Source organism: Haliotis rufescens, unplaced genomic scaffold (assembly GCF_023055435.1).
Source record: "Haliotis rufescens isolate VD_foot unplaced genomic scaffold, xgHalRufe1.0.p SCAF_51, whole genome shotgun sequence".
Taxonomy (NCBI): Eukaryota; Metazoa; Mollusca; class Gastropoda; order Lepetellida; family Haliotidae; genus Haliotis; species Haliotis rufescens.
In genome coordinates, this window is record NW_025964235.1 from 1,082,906 (window position 1) to 1,102,147 (window position 19,242).

Below are 19,242 nucleotides of genomic sequence, written 5' to 3' on the forward strand. Positions count from 1 at the left end.
CATCTGAGGCGGCGACGTACGGTTTGTGAAGATATTCGTCGAAGGCCAAGGATGCTTCTTGCAGTCACTGTTGCTGGCTGGAATCGCTTTCGTAGGTGTGTTGTTCGAATCCAGCTGTCTTGTCGATTATTGGTTACGCGCGGCCTGCCACTCCGAGGATGGTCTCTGACTGCATTGGTCTGTTGCCAACGTTGCCATAAACACCAAATGGTGTTTCTGTGGACGTTAAATTGTCTTGCAACATCACGTTGACTCGATCCTGCTTCAAGCATACCAATGGCTCACAGACGCTCATTTTGGGACAGGCGTGGCATTTCGTAATGTTGAATAATTGCGCAATTTTGTTGTTTTTCTGAGTGGTTGTTGTCAGCACGATGCTAAACAATGCATACGGAATCCCGTTAACGCACATGTTTTTATACCCATTCTTGAGTAGTGAAATGCATGGGGCTTGCATAAAAGTCAACTTTTGCATGGAATGCATGCTTTTCTGTAGCAGTTGCGTTTTTATAACTTCATTCCATACATGTACTACAATATTGAAAACCAAACTTTACTTGTTTGAAAAATACACTAAAATATTGGTGTCACAGGAACTTTTGTTGTCGAGTATACGTAAAATAAATAAGTTGTATTAGCATAATAAACATGAAACAAATATGTATTTGAAGAGACGAACCGGTGAGAATGTTCAATACCATCAAAGTGTTCACTATAACGTAATTGTTGTTTGAAGTGAATTTGCCATCATTTTTTTAAATCACTGATGAATGTATGTATGTCTGTGGGGAGGGGATAAACAGTGGATAACAGCAGTCTGTAACCTGCAGCACACGAGCCCGAACACCCCAAAAGACAGTGGTATACCACAGCTTACTGCCTGTATATCACTGTTGTTTCTATACAGAAAGTACGGGAAGCGCAACAAAGTGTGGTGTCAGCATATTTGTTGCATGTCAGGTTCTTCCATATATGATGCTTATCTCTTTACATGTGCGCAGAATCGTACTCCGGTAGGAGTCTCGCGTTTATCGATAACTCTTTACGGACTCAGCCGAGAAAAGCTGAGTGATAGCGTAACCCACAGGAAGAGGAAATCGATTACAGGCATGTGTAGCTAACCTTAGTCACTGAAACTGTTTTCCATAGCACACACTATTCCGGAGCCGTTAGTTGCGGTTAGTTTCGCGGTAAACTGTTTTAGCTGTTTGACGAAGGGATGAATACGAATAAGGACTGCCAACTGACCCGTGAAATGTCCTCAAGAGGTCAAGGTTGCGACTTCTTGCAAGCTTTTCTAATATAATCGACCATGATATGTTAAAACAAGTATTTATAATACAAGTTTGATCAATTCTCGACTTAACACAAGGATTCAATGTATAAGATATATACTATAAATATAAGATGTTTACCTGTTTTGTGTTGATAAGTTCATTAATTTTTGTAATGTATTTAAAATTCTGTCCGTTGGCAAGTCGGTCAGTTTGTTGCAGTCAGTCGTAATACAGAATGGACTCACACTTTACACACGAACATGTGAGCTAATGAGTATATAACACTTTGGTGAGACCCACGAACACGGGTGTCAGGTTGAATACTTTAGACGTGAGATTCAAGGTCGGCCATTTTAATTAGGACATTGATTATTTGTTTTATAACCATTATATTTCAATAGCTGTTGTTTATATTATGGACTCAAAGGACCATGTTAAGCTTCATAAAAAAAACGGAATTTCAGTCTACCACAGTTTTAGATACTGCAAACCAAAACTCGGTGAACCCACAATATTTATTATTTGTCCATGACACTCTGGGGATACGTCATACCACATGCCATAAAACATAGCAAGCCGACGCACGCTGAATTTGCAATTAAAAAAGGAAATACTAAAAAATATTTGAACGACACAATTTTACAAAAAGAAATAGTAAATAATAATTGAACGAAACAATTTCAAAGAACAAATAATCAAGTTTTTGTTGCGCTGGGTAACTGTTTAATTGGCGATTTTTTAGACTATTGGCCTGATAAGTGAAATACACATTCTAGAAAGAGGATATCGTGCTAATTTACCAAATAACTATGTAATTGGACATTGTAACCTGCTATCTTGATAGCTTCACTTGCGTGTGTATAATAAATACTTACACTAATTTCGAAAACAATTTTGATTTCCATTCAGATAATATTATTTAAGATTTACAACTTATTTATGTCGTGAATAATCTTACATTTATGGTGCCACTATTAGCTCAGTGGAATTGCATACATCAAGACATGTTACGACGACATAGGGGAATCCCCTCTTTGAGGCATACTAAGCATGTATATATTTGGCAGTTAATACATAGGTGATGGAACGTTCTACATGGAAACGTATTACAATACTAACCGTTATTTGGTGATAATAATACGACTATCAAATTCAAATCTTTTCGAAGATTATTTGTACTCATTTAACACTTGCACATGTTAACACGTGACCCCATCCATCTGACACTTGTATATGTTAATGTATGATCACATCCGTCTGACACTTGCATATGATAATGGGCGATCACATCCATCAAGCACATGTTAACGTGATCACATCCATCAAGCACATGTTAACATCTGATCACATCCATCAAGCACATGTTAACGTGTGATCACTTCCTTCAAGCACATGTTAACGTGATCACATTTATCTAGCACATTTTAACGTGTGAGCACATCCATCAAGCACATGTTAACATGTGATCACATTTATCTAGCACATGTTAACATGTGATTACATTCATCAAGCACATGTTAACGTGTGATCACATTCATCAAGTACATGTTAACGTGATCACATTCATCTAGCACATGTTAACTCGTGATCACAGAGCGCACCTATCATTTCCAAAAAAGGTCAATCTGCGTTTGCTGTCGGTGCGCAGCATGTTCTGTACTCAACATGTGCAACACTAAGCAAGGATGTTTTCAACAGAAAATAAATCATAAATACGTCTAAGACACAAGTGCCATGATATCAGATAACCTCGGAGATAACGGAACGTAGATACTCACTCGTATTTATAGCGCTCATATCGACGCGGTTTCAACAGAGTGTCGTGTGCAACCCAAATATGAGTTGTAATATGTTGTAGGCCAAGTACTATTCTCGATTCCTCTCGGTGAAGTATGTTTATGCCAACAGGATGTCGAGTATGCTATGGACGGTAGGAGGGGTTTGCCGGTACGAGATCTCGTGACACCCTCATTGCATTCACGGACTTGACAACTCACCAGACATGAAGCGGTTAGGCTACTGGTTTAGTGAGAAGAAGACGAAGAAGCTGAATTTGCCCGAGCACGAGCTAGATTTCAGGTAACCTCATATAAACATGGTAAACATTTCGATGTAGGTCACTTGGACAACTTCCGCTAGTCACACAGACTCTTACAATATCAGACAGCCCAGCTTAAACCAGTCACCGCCACTGATCTTACCCGCGCACACTTTGATCGGTTATTTTATTATCGAAGTTACTGGTGATACGCTCCCTAACGAATGCCCCTACTGTTACGGATGCCAAGCTTGGGCGTCAAGGATAGTGCGTTGCAGCGACTAGCACGTGAACACTGATATTTCACAGTCATAAAATCCAAGAAAAATTAAATATAAATTTGAGCATGTAAATGTGTTCAGTTGGCAATTAGGAATGCCAATTAAGAAAAAGATACATATTTTGAAGAAATTCAACGGTTATAGACAGTATTTGGTTTAGTGAAGGTTTTTTATTCTTCACTTGGGAAGTACATATGGTTTTGTTCTTTGGTATGGTTCAATATATCTTAAATTTATGGGTATTGCGGACTTAATGAATTTCTTGAGAGGTAATATTATACTGCATTCGTTCTACACTACTAAACTTGAGCAAGAGTGTTTGTGTTGTTTGGGGGTAGTTTTGTTGTGTTTGGGCGATCATCCATTAACCGCCCTGCAAGAGGGGAAGTAGATTATAAGGAATGATCAGATGTGATCAATATCAAGAGATTAGAACATTCAATCACCACAATGGTTCTTGAAAACAATGTATTAACATGTTGCAAATACACCTACAGTCATGTCTGCAGTTTGTCCCAACAAGTTGCCAGGGCACTTACATTGTGGCGGATCTAGTGCATATTTTCTGTATTAGAGGAACCAGTATTAATGGCTGTGTCAAACGGTATGGTTTTGAAATAAGAACCAGGTTGCAAATAACCCCTGTATCAGTTACACCTAATGATTTGAATATCAATATTTACTTAGCTAAGCCATCCTTTCTTGTCACAGATGAAAACCAAATAAGGACTGTGGCTTTAATACATACTGGGCGATATAATATAGCCCAGGTGTAAGAGTATCCTAAAGTTTATGACTATATGACTCTCTGCTCTTATAGAGATTGGCACTCCTGGTGGAGTCATCCCACAGTTGACATCTTTACCTTGTCAGCTTACTGATCGGCTTAACCCCGTTGGTTATCTCAACAAGGTGCCGACCTCGGATCAGAATGTCCCTGGATTAAATTCCATGACGGGAAGTCTGTAGTTTCTACACTAGTATATGTGAAAAATTCAGAACCCATTTTGTTTATCAAATCGCGATTCACTGTTACACCAGGGCATTGCCAGCAAACAATTATCAATTAATGTGAATAGTTATAACTGATGTGATGGTTTGGTCAAGGTGACTCGTATTTCACTGAATCAGGACTAATAAAGAGGAAGTCGTTTAATTTAACATTGTTGCATTAAATACAACATTATGAAACTTCTGAAATTTAGGAAATAAGAGCTTTGAACAGCTAAATCAAAACAATCCCAAATTGCCTGCCAAGGACACTGAATTAAAGATGGCTTTTCCCAAGCTCAAGGTTTTACATTTTCAACCCAAACTGAAGAGATGTGTTTTATCCAACTTATGAACATCTAAATGCAAGAAATACCAGAAAAAACAGAAAACACTGACATACCTTAAAGTGAAACGATACAGTGTGTCAAAGGAATTTTGATCAAAACGTGCGAGAGAAAAAAACAGCATAGACCAGCTGGAGTCATGACGTGTAAAATAGAACAACTTCTCATCACCTGTCCCGATAGCTCAGTGGGAAAGCAGTGTGTTACAGGATACGTGAGGTTGCCAGTTTGATTCGAGTAATAGAATTTTCATGTAAAAAAGATAGTGACTTTTAGAGTCAAGTTTATAAAATGTTAATTGTAAAACCCGGGTATTACAATTGAAATGTAAAACCTCAAAGTAGGTCTAGATGTGACCCATTTCAAAACATAGGTTTGGAAGATGAGCTGGTTGCTAGGTTTACCCGAGGTTGTCGGGAAGCTATTGCAATGTAGGGTAATGTGGTGATAGGTTCATGATTCTGGATACGTCCTTGTACCTGTAGAGCTGCTGCGACCAATAGATTCCCAATGAATGCATGTGCTGTATATGGAAGATCCTAGTTTCCGCATTACCTTTATGACTACTGCTGATGTGATTCCTGCTGATTCACCATCTGTTGCACAAACTGGACGGCTGTCACAACGAGAAAGGTTGATATTCAGGAATCACTTGTCTCCTCATCACGAGATGTCCATCAGGATGCAGGCATGATGGACTTGTTGAAATGTGTTAACACCTAGTTGGAAAGTATATCAGTAATATCGCAGTATATCAGTTATATCACAGTACAGTATATCAGTTATATCACAGGACTGTATGTCAGTTATGTCAAGACAGTATATCAGTTATATCAGGACAGTATATTACGGTGCCGCGATTCCCTGTGCAGAGTTGCGTCCCTTGGGCACGCCAGAAACCTATGATTGTGGGTTTGAATCCCGGTTCGCCACAATTATGTTTCTAGGTTTGTCAGCACCATACCCATGCTCGTGGGTTTCACCGAAGTGGTAAATGTCTGAGACCTGCATCACTTCGGGCTTTCCTCCCACATTAAGCTGACACGCCGTGATATGACTGGAATACTGTTAAAAGCGGCGTTAAACCCAACTCACTCACTCAGTTATATCGCAGTATATCAGTTTTATCTGAGGACAGTATATCAGATATATCACAGGTCAGTATATCAGTTATATCACTGGACAGTATATCAGTTATGATTGAAGACAGTATATCAGTTATATCACAGGTCAGTTTATCAGTTATATCACAGGACAGTATATCAGTTATATCACAGGTCAGTATATCAGTTATATCACAGGTCAGTATATCGGTTATATCACAGGACAGTATATCAGTTATATCACAGGTCAGTATATCAGTTTTATCACAGGACAGTATATCGGTTATATCACAGGACAGTATATCAGTTATATCACAGGTCAGTATATCAGTTATATCACAGGTCAGTATATCAGTTATATCACAGGACAGTATATCGGTTATATCACTGGACAGTATATCAGTTATATCACAGGACAGTATATCAGTTTTATCACAGGACAGTATATCAGTTATATCACAGGTCAGTATATCAGTTATATCACAGGTCAGTATATCAGTTTTATCACAGGACAGTATATCGGTTATATCACAGGACAGTATATCAGTTATATCACAGGTCAGTATATCAGTTATATCACAGGTCAGTATATCGGTTATATCACAGGACAGTATATCGGTTATATCACTGGACAGTATATCAGTTATATCACAGGACAGTATATCAGTTTTATCACAGGACAGTATATCAGTTATATCACAGGACAGTATATCAGTTATATCACAGGACAGTATATCACAGTATATCATTTAAATCAGGACAGTATATCAGTTATATCACAGGACAGTATATCAGTTATATCACAGTATATCATTTAAATCAGGGCAGTATATCAGTTATATTACAAGACAGTATAGCAGTTATATCAGAGGACAGTATATCAGTTATGATAGAGGACAGTATAGCAGTTATATCAGAGGACAGTATAGCAGTTATATCACAGCACAGAATATCAGTTATGATAGAGGACAATATGTCAGTTATATCCAGCATATCAGTTATATCAGGACAGTATATCACTGTTGTTACCATGGTTACCTTTTAAAGGGAAAGATATATTTTTTTATGTCTGAATTCTATTTGATTTTAAAATATCTAGCATTTATCACCATTCCCTTTGTGGATATATAGGGTGTAAATAAAAGAAATGTACATTTACCGTATTTGCACAACAAATGTCTTGACTGGTTCACATTGCAATGTTTGTGGTTACTAGCCATACAGGGGGAGATAACTCTTGTTGACAGAAGGGAGGTGTTGTTGATGGTGGAGTCAGCAGATGTTACATGCTGTTGTGGTGCATTTACCCGATTGTAACAAAACCAGAAACAGTCAGAAACATCTTGATCATATCATACAAATCACTGCATTATTGAATGTTGACCTCGATCCCCTCTCACACTATCCAGCCTGTTACCTACAACACTGTGTCACACTGTCCAGCCTGTTCCCTACATCACTGTATCACACTGTCCAGCCTGTTCCCTACATCACTGTATCACACTATCCAGCCTGTTCCCTACATCACTGTGTCACACTGTCCAGCCTGTTCCCTACAACACTGTCACACTGTCCAGCCTGTTCCCTACAACACTGTGTCACACTGTCCAGCCTGTTCCCTACAACACTGTCACACTGTCCAGCCTGTTCCCTACAACACTGTCACACTGTCCAGCCTGTTCCCTACAACACTGTCACACTGTCCAGCCTGTTCCCTACATCACTGTATCACACTGTCCAGCCTGTTCCCTACAACACTGTGTCACACTATCCAGCCTGTTCCCTACAACACTGTGTCACACTGTCCAGCCTGTTCCCTACAACACTGTCACACTGTCCAGCCTGTTCCCTACAACACTGTGTCACACTGTCCAGCCTGTTCCCTACAACACTGTCACACTGTCCAGCCTGTTCCCTACAACACTGTGTCACACTGTCCAGCCTGTTCCCTACAACACTGTGTCACACTGTCCAGCCTGTTCCCTACAACACTGTCACACTGTCCAGCCTGTTCCCTACAACACTGTGTCACACTGTCCAGCCTGTTCCCTACATCACTGTATCACACTGTCCAACCTGTTCCCTACAACACTGTGTCACACTATCCAGCCTGTTCCCTACAACACTGTGTCACACTGTCCAGCCTGTTCCCTACAACACTGTCACACTGTCCAGCCTGTTCCCTACAACACTGTGTCACACTGTCCAGCCTGTTCCCTACAACACTGTGTCACACTGTCCAGCCTGTTCCCTACATCACTGTGTCACACTGTCCAGCCTGTTCCCTACATCACTGTATCACACTGTCCAGCCTGTTCCCTACAACACTGTGTCACACTATCCAGCCTGTTCCCTACAACACTGTGTCACACTGTCCAGCCTGTTCCCTACAACACTGTCACACTGTCCAGCCTGTTCCCTACAACACTGTCACACTGTCCAGCCTGTTCCCTACAACACTGTGTCACACTGTCCAGCCTGTTCCCTACAACACTGTGTCACACTGTCCAGCCTGTTCCCTACAACACTGTGTCACACTATCCAGCCTATTCCCTACAACACTGTCACACTGTCCAGCCTGTTCCCTACAACACTGTCACACTGTCCAGCCTGTTCCCTACAACACTGTGTCACACTATCCAGCCTGTTCCCTACAACACTGTATCACACTGTCCAGCCTGTTCCCTACAACACTGTGTCACACTGTCCAGCCTGTTCCCTACATCACTGTGTTATACTGTCCAGCCTGTTCCCTACAACACTGTATCACACTGTCCAGCCTGTTCCCTACAACACTGTGTCGCACTGTCCAGCCTGTTCCCTACAACACTGTGTCACACTGTCCAGCCTGTTCCCTACAACACTGTGTCACACTGTCCAGCCTGTTCCCTACAACACTGTGTCACACTGTCCAGCCTGTTCCCTACATCACTCTGTCATACTGTCCAGCCTGTTCCCTACATCACTGTGTCACACTGTCCAGCCTGTTCCCTACAACACTGTGTCACACTGTCCAGCCTGTTCCCTACAACACTGTATCACACATACAAGAAAGGGGACCTACATGAATTGAAGTTCTCTCAAATTTTGTTATTATTCAGTTTGTGGCAATGCGTAAAAATCGAGGGTTAAATGGGTGAAAAAGAATAATATCAGTGAAACATGAATGGAATTAGATGTTGAAAATGCCTGTTGATTAAAAGGCTTATATTTTCTTTATGAGTGAGTGAGGTTTTATGCCGCTTTTAGCAATATTCCAGCAATATCATGATGGGGGACACCACAAATGGGCTTCACACATTGTAGCCATGTCGGGAATCGAACACGGATCTTCGGCGTGACGAGCGAACACTTTAACCAGCCCCCGACCGCCCTTTCCTTTCCTCTCTTAGAACCTGGGACCCTTTTTATTTCAGTCTACATTCAGACCCCGCCCACATTAGATCAGCTCTGATTGGAGACAGACTCTTATTCTATTGTATCTTTGACCAGGTGGGACGGCTTAGTTTACACTGTTCAAATGTCAATCTGTGCAAAAGCGTTTTGGGTCTTCTACTGTTCTAGCCCAAACTTCTCTCTTTGCATCATTTTCAGTAGGTTTGCATGTTATGTTGTGGACAGTTATTATCAAGCTCTGGCTTTGGACTTGTGTCTCAAGCTGCTGACTGATTTGTAATTGTTATCTGTAGCTGAACAGGCCCTTTTGAGATGTCAGTCTTGGTATACAAGTCTTTCTGCTAGACTCCGACCCAACCCTCAACAATGGCCGGCTGTAAATAATTGATTGAGGGCTCTGAATAGAGGAAAAAGGGTATTATTGAATACAACACACCTTTCATCTGTATAGCTTGTGTTTGTGGTTCTTGATTATTTTCAGACCTCCGCCAATATAGCTGGAATAGTGCTGAGTGTGGCATTAAACAACAAACAAACAAACAATCTTATCACTGTAGACGTGAACCTTCTAAGGCTAAAATTGCTACAAGCTTCCCACTACTACAAGATCCGGGTTAGAATTGGTCTTCAGCAACCTATGCTTGCAGTAAGAGGCGACTCGCTGACTTGGTTGATGAATGTCATTGTATCCCAATTGTGTAGATCGATGCACATGTCAATCACTGGATTGTCTGGTACAGACTTATTTACAGACTGCCTTCATATGGCTGGAATATGGCTGAGTGCTGTGTTCAACAACAAACAAACAAACTTTATTTGAAAAGATTAGGAATTAATACAATTGTCTCCAATTGAAATGTACAGAAGTGCAGAAAATGAATATCTCTTTGGCGGAGTTACCTTCCCCTTTTAAAAGTTTTCGCTCATTTGAGTGTCATTGTCTTATACTGTCAGCCTAACTCCAAGATTTTGTGTTGTGAAGTCAGCTTGTTTGTGCTTTTCCAAACAAGGTTAGATAAGCCTAGAAATGGTGAATGACACAGGATACTTGCTTCTTCCATCCTCCAGTTGATGGACTGTGAGATGCAGTAGTATTTATCAAGGAGGGCTCAGATAGCATTTCTCTCACAGTAACATCTGAGTGTGGCTATATTTAACTGTTAGAGATAGGACATCCTATAAACTCTGCTTGTCAAAGTCGGCCAGGCGAGGGTGATTTTTGTCACATGGTCAGTAAGCAAAGATTCAAAGAAAAGAAATAAGTTTGTTGTCAGAGTTTAATGGAGGTTAATATTTATTTGATAACAATGCAAAAATATTCTCAAAATAACATTTTTTCAATCAGACATAGCATCTTTTGATATTTTGAAAAAATATATTTTTTAAGTCCATAAACAATATTTCTTTGGATGATATATGGATCTGGTTTACTGTTTACATTATTTCCATGTCAATGTAAAATTGATCAAGATGTGTTTGTAATATTGATCAGGAAAGTATCAGAAGAAGAAGATGGTTGAATGTTGCTCAGTCATCAACAGATAGTGTTCCCCTGAAACCATATCCCATGTCTACATGCTTGTACATCTCATTTCAAGAAGTATTGTATGCACCCTTTAGTAATTTCAAACAGATACATTTGTAGCAGCTTATTGTATGGACAGATTACAATAGTGTTTACCAATGTGACTGAGTTTGCTAATGTTTGCGATGACTAACAAGTACTTTCTGTTTTCAGGGCAGCTGGCATCGAACTTGTGCAGGTAAGTCCCAAGATAGGGTCAGTCATGTGACCAGTCATGTGACCAGTCATACAATCTGCATGATGTCATTAGTAGAGAACCAAACCAACATTGACACAGTTATTAAGAACCAGGATTGAGGAAACTGTTCCTGGACAGCAAATTATCACTTGTTTCGAGACAAAGTCTACATTATTGACAATAAAAGGTGTTTTATCACAAAATAAGGCAGTTTAGTTGTTGTCTATTCATAGCAACTCGAACTCTGGAAGTCAGTGTCTCTGAAATGTCTGTTTTGTTTCTATGCAAGACTGCTGTGTTTCACAGCCTGTGATTTTTATGTTGACGTTGATGAGTCGTTTTTTTTGTTTTTGTGTGGCTTTTCCGACGATGAATAAGGAATTCATTCTTTGCTTAGATTGTTTGAGAGGGCAGTGCAACCTGCCATGACTTCTGACAATATGTGGTGTATTTGGCTACATGGTACACCTAAGGACTGACTGGAGAGTGTGTCCTAAAGCATGATCGAATTCAGAACCAAGACATAAACAATACACAGTCGTCAGTTGGATTGGTCACAGTTGACTTGCGATGTTTGTATGAACCTATAACAATTAGTACTCGTATGCATATTTTATTAAAATTGACTGAAGGACTACTCAGGTGTAAGTTTCTGGAGTATCTTCACAGACAACTGAAGCTGGTGTGGAATGTCTTCAGTGATTTTCTCACTACAGATAACACTGTTGGCTAATCAACTAGGATGAAATATTTCTAGTTCATATTTGTGGTTGTAACATGAACATTTCTGTCAAAACTGAATATAAGTTTTATATGTGCTTCTTCAGAATGCCTGAAGCAATTCGTATTATTCATGGCTTAATTTCCTCATAACAGGATGATTCATATCAAGCCTGACCTTGACCTTGACCTCTGATGTGACATGCATACATATGTTGACTCTGATAACATGGCCAGCAGGTGATGTGAGGGTTGTCATGGCTCTGGAGATCACGGTCTGTGATCACATGTGGATAGGGAGATCACGGTCTGTGATCACATGTGGATAGGGAGATCACGGTCTGTGATCACATGTGGATAGGGAGATCACGGTCTGTGTTCACATGTGGATATGGAGATTATGGTCTGGTCACATGTGGATATGGAGATCATGGTCTGTGTTCACATGTGGATCTTGAGATCATGGTCTGTGTTCACATGTGGATATGGAGATCAGGGTCTGTGTTCACATGTGGATATGGAGATTATGGTCTGGTCACATGTGGATATGGAGATCATGGTCTGTGTTCACATGTGGATATGGAGATCATGGTCTGTGTTCACATGTGGATATGGAGATCAGGGTCTGTGTTCACATGTGGATATGGAGATCATGGTCTGTGTTCACATGTGGATATCGAGATCATGGTCTGTGTTCACATGTGGATATCGAGATCATGGTCTGTGTTCACATGTGGATATGGAGATCATGGTCTGTGTTCACATGTGGATATGGAGATCAGGGTCTGTGTTCACGGATATCGAGATCAGGGTCTGTGTTCACATGTGGATATGGAGATCATGGTCTGTGTTCACATGTGGATATCGAGATCAGGGTCTGTGTTCACATGTGGATATGGAGATCAGGGTCTGTGTTCACATGTGGATATGGAGATCAGGGTCTGTATTCACATGTGGATATGGAGATCATGGTCTGTGTTCACATGTGGATATGGAGATCATGGTCTGTGTTCACATGTGGATATGGAGATCAGGGTCTGTGTTCACATGTGGATATGGAGATCATGGTCTGTGTTCACATGTGGATCTTGAGATCATGGTCTCTGTACGGCCTACAATCTGGTTCAGGTGATCTGGTCTCTGTACGGCCTACAATCTGTTCAGGTGATCTGGTCTCTGTACGGCCTACAATCTGGTTCAGGTGATCTGGTCTCTGTACGGCCTACAATCTGGTTCAGGTGATCTGGTCTCTGTACGGCCTACAATCTGGTTCAGGTGATCTGGTCTCTGTACGGCCTACAATCTGGTTCAGGTGATCTGGTCTCTGTACGGCCTACAATCTGGTTCAGGTGATCTGGTCTCTGTACGGCCTACAATCTGGTTCAGGTGATCTGGTCTCTGTACGGCCTACAATCTGGTTCAGGTGATCTGGTCTCTGTACGGCCTACAATCTGGTTCAGGTGATCTGGTCTCTGTACGGCCTACAATCTGGTTCAGGTGATCTGGTCTCTGTACTCCACTCCACTCCACTCCACTCCACTCCACTCCACTCCACTCCACTCCACTCCACTCCAATACTCAGAGAGTATAAAGGCAAGGGACTTAGACAGCCTATGAGTTCACTGACCCAACACTGCCTGACTGTCATATTCACACATCAAAGAAGTCCCTTCCCCTTCAGGTTTATTGTGTCAGGTTGATCTGTTTTGTCTGGTGTGTATCAATAAACAACATAAGCTCTTATATTTCGAATTGCATGCTGAGAACCCATTACCTGAGAATATGAACTACAGCATTGTATGCAGTGTGCGTGCATGTACAGCACACAGACAACACAAGCTGGCCACAGCTTCAGGTGTGTATGTGTACATGTTTCAGTGGGAAATGAATGGTTCTGTACAGGTATTCTGTTGTCTGATTCACATGAAACGGTCTCACCCAGCAGTGAATGGCTGTGTAGAGAGACCGTGCTATTAGTTGGTAGTACTTGAATGGTAATCAGTGATTGTTGTATTTGAGTATTGGATATGAATGATTTACTGAGATCTACACAAGGTACAGGTGTAGGCTCAGTGAAGTATATGTTCAAGCGATTGGGCATCTCCAAAGTGAGGGGAATATATTGAGATCTTACTGAAGGAACACGTCAAACTGAAATGTTTTCGCTCTGCTGCTGTTATCTTTAACAGATTAGTTCATTACTGGCCCTTACTTGGGTTTCCATCTGGACTTGACGCTCTCCATTGTTTGCAGTAGTGGGCGATAAGGTGAAAATATCCAAGTAGGGTATGTTGCCTTTGTGCTGCAGGGGTAGGGGATACATTACACCCTGTATACAGGTACACATCCACCCTGTATATAGGTACACATCCACCCTGTATACAGGTACACATCCACCCTGTATACAGGTACACATCCACCCTCTATACAGGTACACATCCACCCTCTATACCTGGTACACATCCACCCTGTATACAGGTACACATCCACCCTCTATACAGGTACACATCCACCCTGTATACAGGTACACATCAACCCTCTATACCTGGTACACATCCACCCTCAAAGCTAGTCTGTTGGTCGATACTAGTTTTGGTTCAAGTACATATTAGACCTGAATACAAAGACTGGGTGTTGCTGTTGTTACTTGACCTATATATTTATCGCTACATGTATGCCTCACAAGTTAACCATGTGTGCCCTCCCATGCCCAGCCCAGCATTCACCTGCTCAGCCTTTAGGGTCGACCTTTGCACCAGCTTACCACCCCAATATAATAGGATTAAATGAATGGGGTCAATACATTACTCATAATGTCGGTGTAGAGCTCAACAACATTATCTATGTACCAGGTGATTATAGACTGTTATTCCCTGCTACCAGATACTGCTGGAGTGCCAAGGTCATGTGATAGCAGGTCTTGCCCTCTTTCTTAAAAGAATATGGGAAGCTGTATGGAGGACAACTTCTCACTCACTCACGCACTCACTCACTCTTAACGTCTTAACCCCTAACGCAATGAGGTGGAATAGTCTATCTGAGTTAGCCAATTTTGAGTATTTGCAACTTGCAGCACCACTATTACAGATGTGATTATAAACATATCTCTTATAGAACACAAGGTCTTAAACTTGGCATCTTAAAAGTGTAATAAAGTTTGCTAACTTGGCTTTGTATATTTGTTTAAGCTTGGTGAGGAAATGTATGAGTAAGTCCTGATACGGTCCCCCGGTTTAATAGTCAGTGTTGATTTATACAGGTCACAATGGTGGACAGTGTAAGAGCTGTTCAAGAGTAGAGGGCAAATATAGTCTCTCATAAATTATCAACTCTATTTGACATGGGCACTTTCAGTTTGGATAATAAATACTGGTATGTCCAAAATCAAACGTCTTTATAATTTTTTTACATAGAACATACCTTTGACATGATTTAAGTCAGTATTTAAGATCCTCTTGTATGGGGAGCTTTCTATAGGGGAGATCCTCTTGTATGGGGAGCTTTGTATAGGGGAGATCCTCCTGTATGAGAGCTTTGTTTTGGGGAGATCCTCTTGTATGGGAGCTTTTTATAGGTGAGATCCTCTTGTATGAGGATTTGTACAGGGGAGATCCTCTTGTATGGGGAGCTTTGTACGGGGGAGATCCTCTTGTATGGGGAGCTCCACTTGTATGGGGAGCCTTGTACAGGGAGATCCTCTTGTATGTGAGCTTTGTACAGGGGAGATCCTCTTGTATGGGGAGCTTTGTACAGGGAGCTCCACTTGTATGGGGAGCCTTGTACAGGGAGATCCTCTTGTATGGGAGCTTTGTACAGGGGAGATCCTCTTGTATGGGGAGCTTTGTACAGGGAGCTCCACTTGTATGGGGAGCTTTGTACAGGGAGATCCTCTTGTATGGGGAGCTTTGTAAGGGGGAGACCCGCTTGTATGAGAGCTTTGTATAGGGGAGATCCTCTTTTATTGGGAGCTTTGTACTGGGGAGATCCTCTTGTATGGGGAGCTTTGTACAGGGGGATCCACTTGTATGGGGAGCTTTGTACAGGGGGATCCTCTTGTATGAGGAGATCCTCTTGTATGGGGATTTGTACATGGGGTACTTCTTGTATGGGGAGCTTTGTACAGCGGAATCCACTTTTATGGGGAGCTTTGTTAGGGGAGATCCTCTTGTATGGGGAGCTTTGTACAGGGGGATCCTCTTGTATGAGGAGATCCTCTTGTATGGGGATTTGTACATGGGGTACTTCTTGTATGGGAGCTTTGTACAGCGGAATCCACTTTTATGGGGAGCTTTGTTAGGGGAGATCCTCTTGTATGGGGAGCTTTGTACAGAAGAGATCCTCTTGTATGGGGAGCTTTGTATAGGTGAGGTCCTCTTGTATGGTGAGCTTTGTATAGGGGAGATCCTCTTGTATGAGGATTTGTACAGGGGAGATCCTCTTGTATGGGAGCTTTCCACGGGGGAGATCCTCTTGTAGGGGAGCTTTGTACAGGGGAATCCACTTGTATGGGGAGCTTTGTATAGGGGAGATCCTCTTGTATGGGAGCTTTGTACGGGGGAGATCCTCTTGTATGGGGAGCTTTGTATAGGTGAGATCCTCTTGTATGGGGAGCTTTGTATGGAGGAGATCCTCTTGTATGGGGAGCTTTGTACGGGGGAGATCCTCTTGTATGAGGATTTGTACAGGGGAGATCCTCTTGTATGGGAGCTTTCCACGGGGGAGATCCTCTTGTATGGGAGCTTTGTACGGGGGAGATCCTCTTGTATGGGGAGCTTTGTACAGGGGAGATCCTCTTGTATGGGGAGCTTTGTACGGGGGAGATCCTCTTGTATGGGGAGCTTTGTACGGAGGAGATCCTCTTGTATGGGGAGCTTTGTACTGGGGAGATCCACTTGTATGGAGAGCTTTGTACAGGGGAGATCCACTTGTATGTCTTGTGATTTTGGGCTGGAGTAGGTCCCTCCAGCTGATGCCTGCTGTACGGGGCTACTTAATAGATTTGGTGTCAGACTTGGTGACTTGGCTGATTGCGTGTCAGCGTACCCAGAAATTGCTGGACGTTGCTCATAATATAGGTCACTGGTTTGTCTTGTCCAGACTCACATGGCTGCTGTCATAGGGCTGGAGTTCTGCATTGAACAACAAACAACGTGTGTAGAGATTGTGTAGAATTTGTTTCAAGACTTCATGGTGGATGTATGTCAGCATGGATCTAGCCCAATGAATACTCTCTGGTGCCTTTCTATTTCACAAGTTCATGCAGATCCAGGTTAGAATAGGTCTTCAGCAACCCATTGCGGTAAAAGGCCACTGTGCTTGTTGTAAGAGGCAACTAATGGGATCGGGTGGCCAGGCTCGCTGACTCCATTTGTGTGGATCAATGCACAAATCAATCACTGGATTGTGTGGACCAGACTCGATTATTTACAGACTGTCGTCATATAGCTGGAATATTGCTAAGTTCAGCGTTAAACAACAAACAAACAAACAAACAAACAAGAACAAGTTTAAATTCATTGAAAAGTATGTTACATTTCTTTGTAAATTGAAAAGGCAGTTCCGCTACTTGCTTAATGTGGAGACTTATGTATCCCTACCCAGTGTCTAGAAGTTTCTGAACATCTGCATCTTTGCCAAGAAGCTTGATCAATAGTTGTGATATTGTGTGAGCCAACCCTAAACACCGGATCACTTAACATGCCATCATTGAATTCTGTGTTCACATGGAGGGAGTGGTGTGTTCACTTTCAGTTGACACAAGGCCTTGTATCATAAATAATAAATATAGATAGTCTGTAAGGCAAGGAATAGCCTTTCTCTGGCTAAAGTGATGGGAAGTACAGTGACATAAGTAGTATTCATTACTGACTTTTTGTCCTGCATGTGAAACAAATCACAGTGTCATCCCTCCAGTGTTGCTGTTAATGAACGTAGCCATGAGTCGGTCAATCGCAATATTACGCATCAACAAATCACACTGTCATCCCTCCAGTGTTGCTGTTAATGAACGTAGCCATGAGTCGGTCAGTCGCAATATTACGCGTCATCTGGCGAGGTGCTCAGTCTCGTTTCCTCAAGATGAGTAGGAGGATCACACTTTCCCTTCCGATCTTCCCCCACACAGACATGCACTGATACAACCCACACTTGTTGTCCACTGTGAAGGAATTCATCACTGCATGTCTCATGTCTCACGTCTTGCCACTGATACAAGCCACACTTGTTGTCCACTGTGAAGGAATTCATCACTGCATGTCACACGTCTCGTCTTGACACTGATACAAGCCACACTTGTCATCCACTGTGAAGGAATTCATCACTGCATGTCTCATGTCTCACGTCTTGCCACTGATACAAGCCACACTTGTTGTCCACTGTGAAGGAATTCATCACTGCATGTCTCACGTCTCATCTTGACACTGATACAAGCCACACTTGTTGTCCACTGTGAAGGAATTCATCACTGCATGTCTCACGTCTCATCTTGACACTGATACAAGCCACACTTGTTGTCCACTGTGAAGGAATTCATCACTGCATGTCTCACGTCTCGTCTTGACTCTGATACAAGCCACACTTGTTGTCCACTGTGAAGGAATTCATCACTGCATGTCACACGTCTCGTCTTGACACTGATACAAGCCACACTTGTTGTCCACTGTGAAGGAATTCATCACTGCATGTCTCACGTCTCATCTTGCCACTGATACAACCCACACTTGTTGTCCACTGTGAAGGAATTCATCACTGCATGTGTCATGTCTCACGAGAGGCGGTCGGGTAGCTTAGTGGTCAAAGCGTTCGCTCGTCACGCAGAAGACACAAGTTTGATTCCCGACATGGGTACAATATGTGAAGCCCATTTCTGGTGTCCCCTGCCGTGATATTGCTGGAATATAACTAAAAGCGGCGTAAAACCATACTCACTCACTCACTCATGTCTCACGTCTCATGTCTTGACACTGATACAACCCATACTTGTTGTCCACTGTGAAGGAATTCATCACTGCATGTCTCATGTCTCGTCTTGACACTGATACAAGCCACACTTGTTGTCCACTGTGAAGGAATTCATCACTGCATGTCTCACATCTCATCTTGACTCTGATGCAACCCACACTTGTTGTCCACTGTGAAGGAATTCATCACTGCTTGTCTCACGTCTCATCTTGACACTGATGCAACCCACACTTGTTGTCCACTGTGAAGGAATTCATCACTGCATGTCTCACATCTCATCTTGACTCTGATGCAACCCACACTTGTTGTCCACTGTGAAGGAATTCATCACTGCATGTCTCACGTCTCATCTTGACTCTGATGCAAC

The 19,242-nt window shown here is 42.0% G+C and overlaps 1 protein-coding gene across 1 annotated transcript in view; it reads left to right on the forward strand.

Moving 5' to 3' along the window:
• The first annotated feature begins 3,147 nt into the window (after positions 1-3,147).
• LOC124140664 (inositol-tetrakisphosphate 1-kinase-like) overlaps positions 3,148-19,242 on the forward strand; it is a 55,189-nt gene continuing 39,094 nt past the window's right edge. The window contains exons 1-2 of the mRNA XM_046508349.2: positions 3,148-3,356; positions 11,171-11,195. Coding sequence (XP_046364305.1) covers positions 3,280-3,356; positions 11,171-11,195 — 102 coding nt within the window. The 5' untranslated portion in view covers positions 3,148-3,279. The remainder of the gene's footprint in view (positions 3,357-11,170; positions 11,196-19,242) is intronic.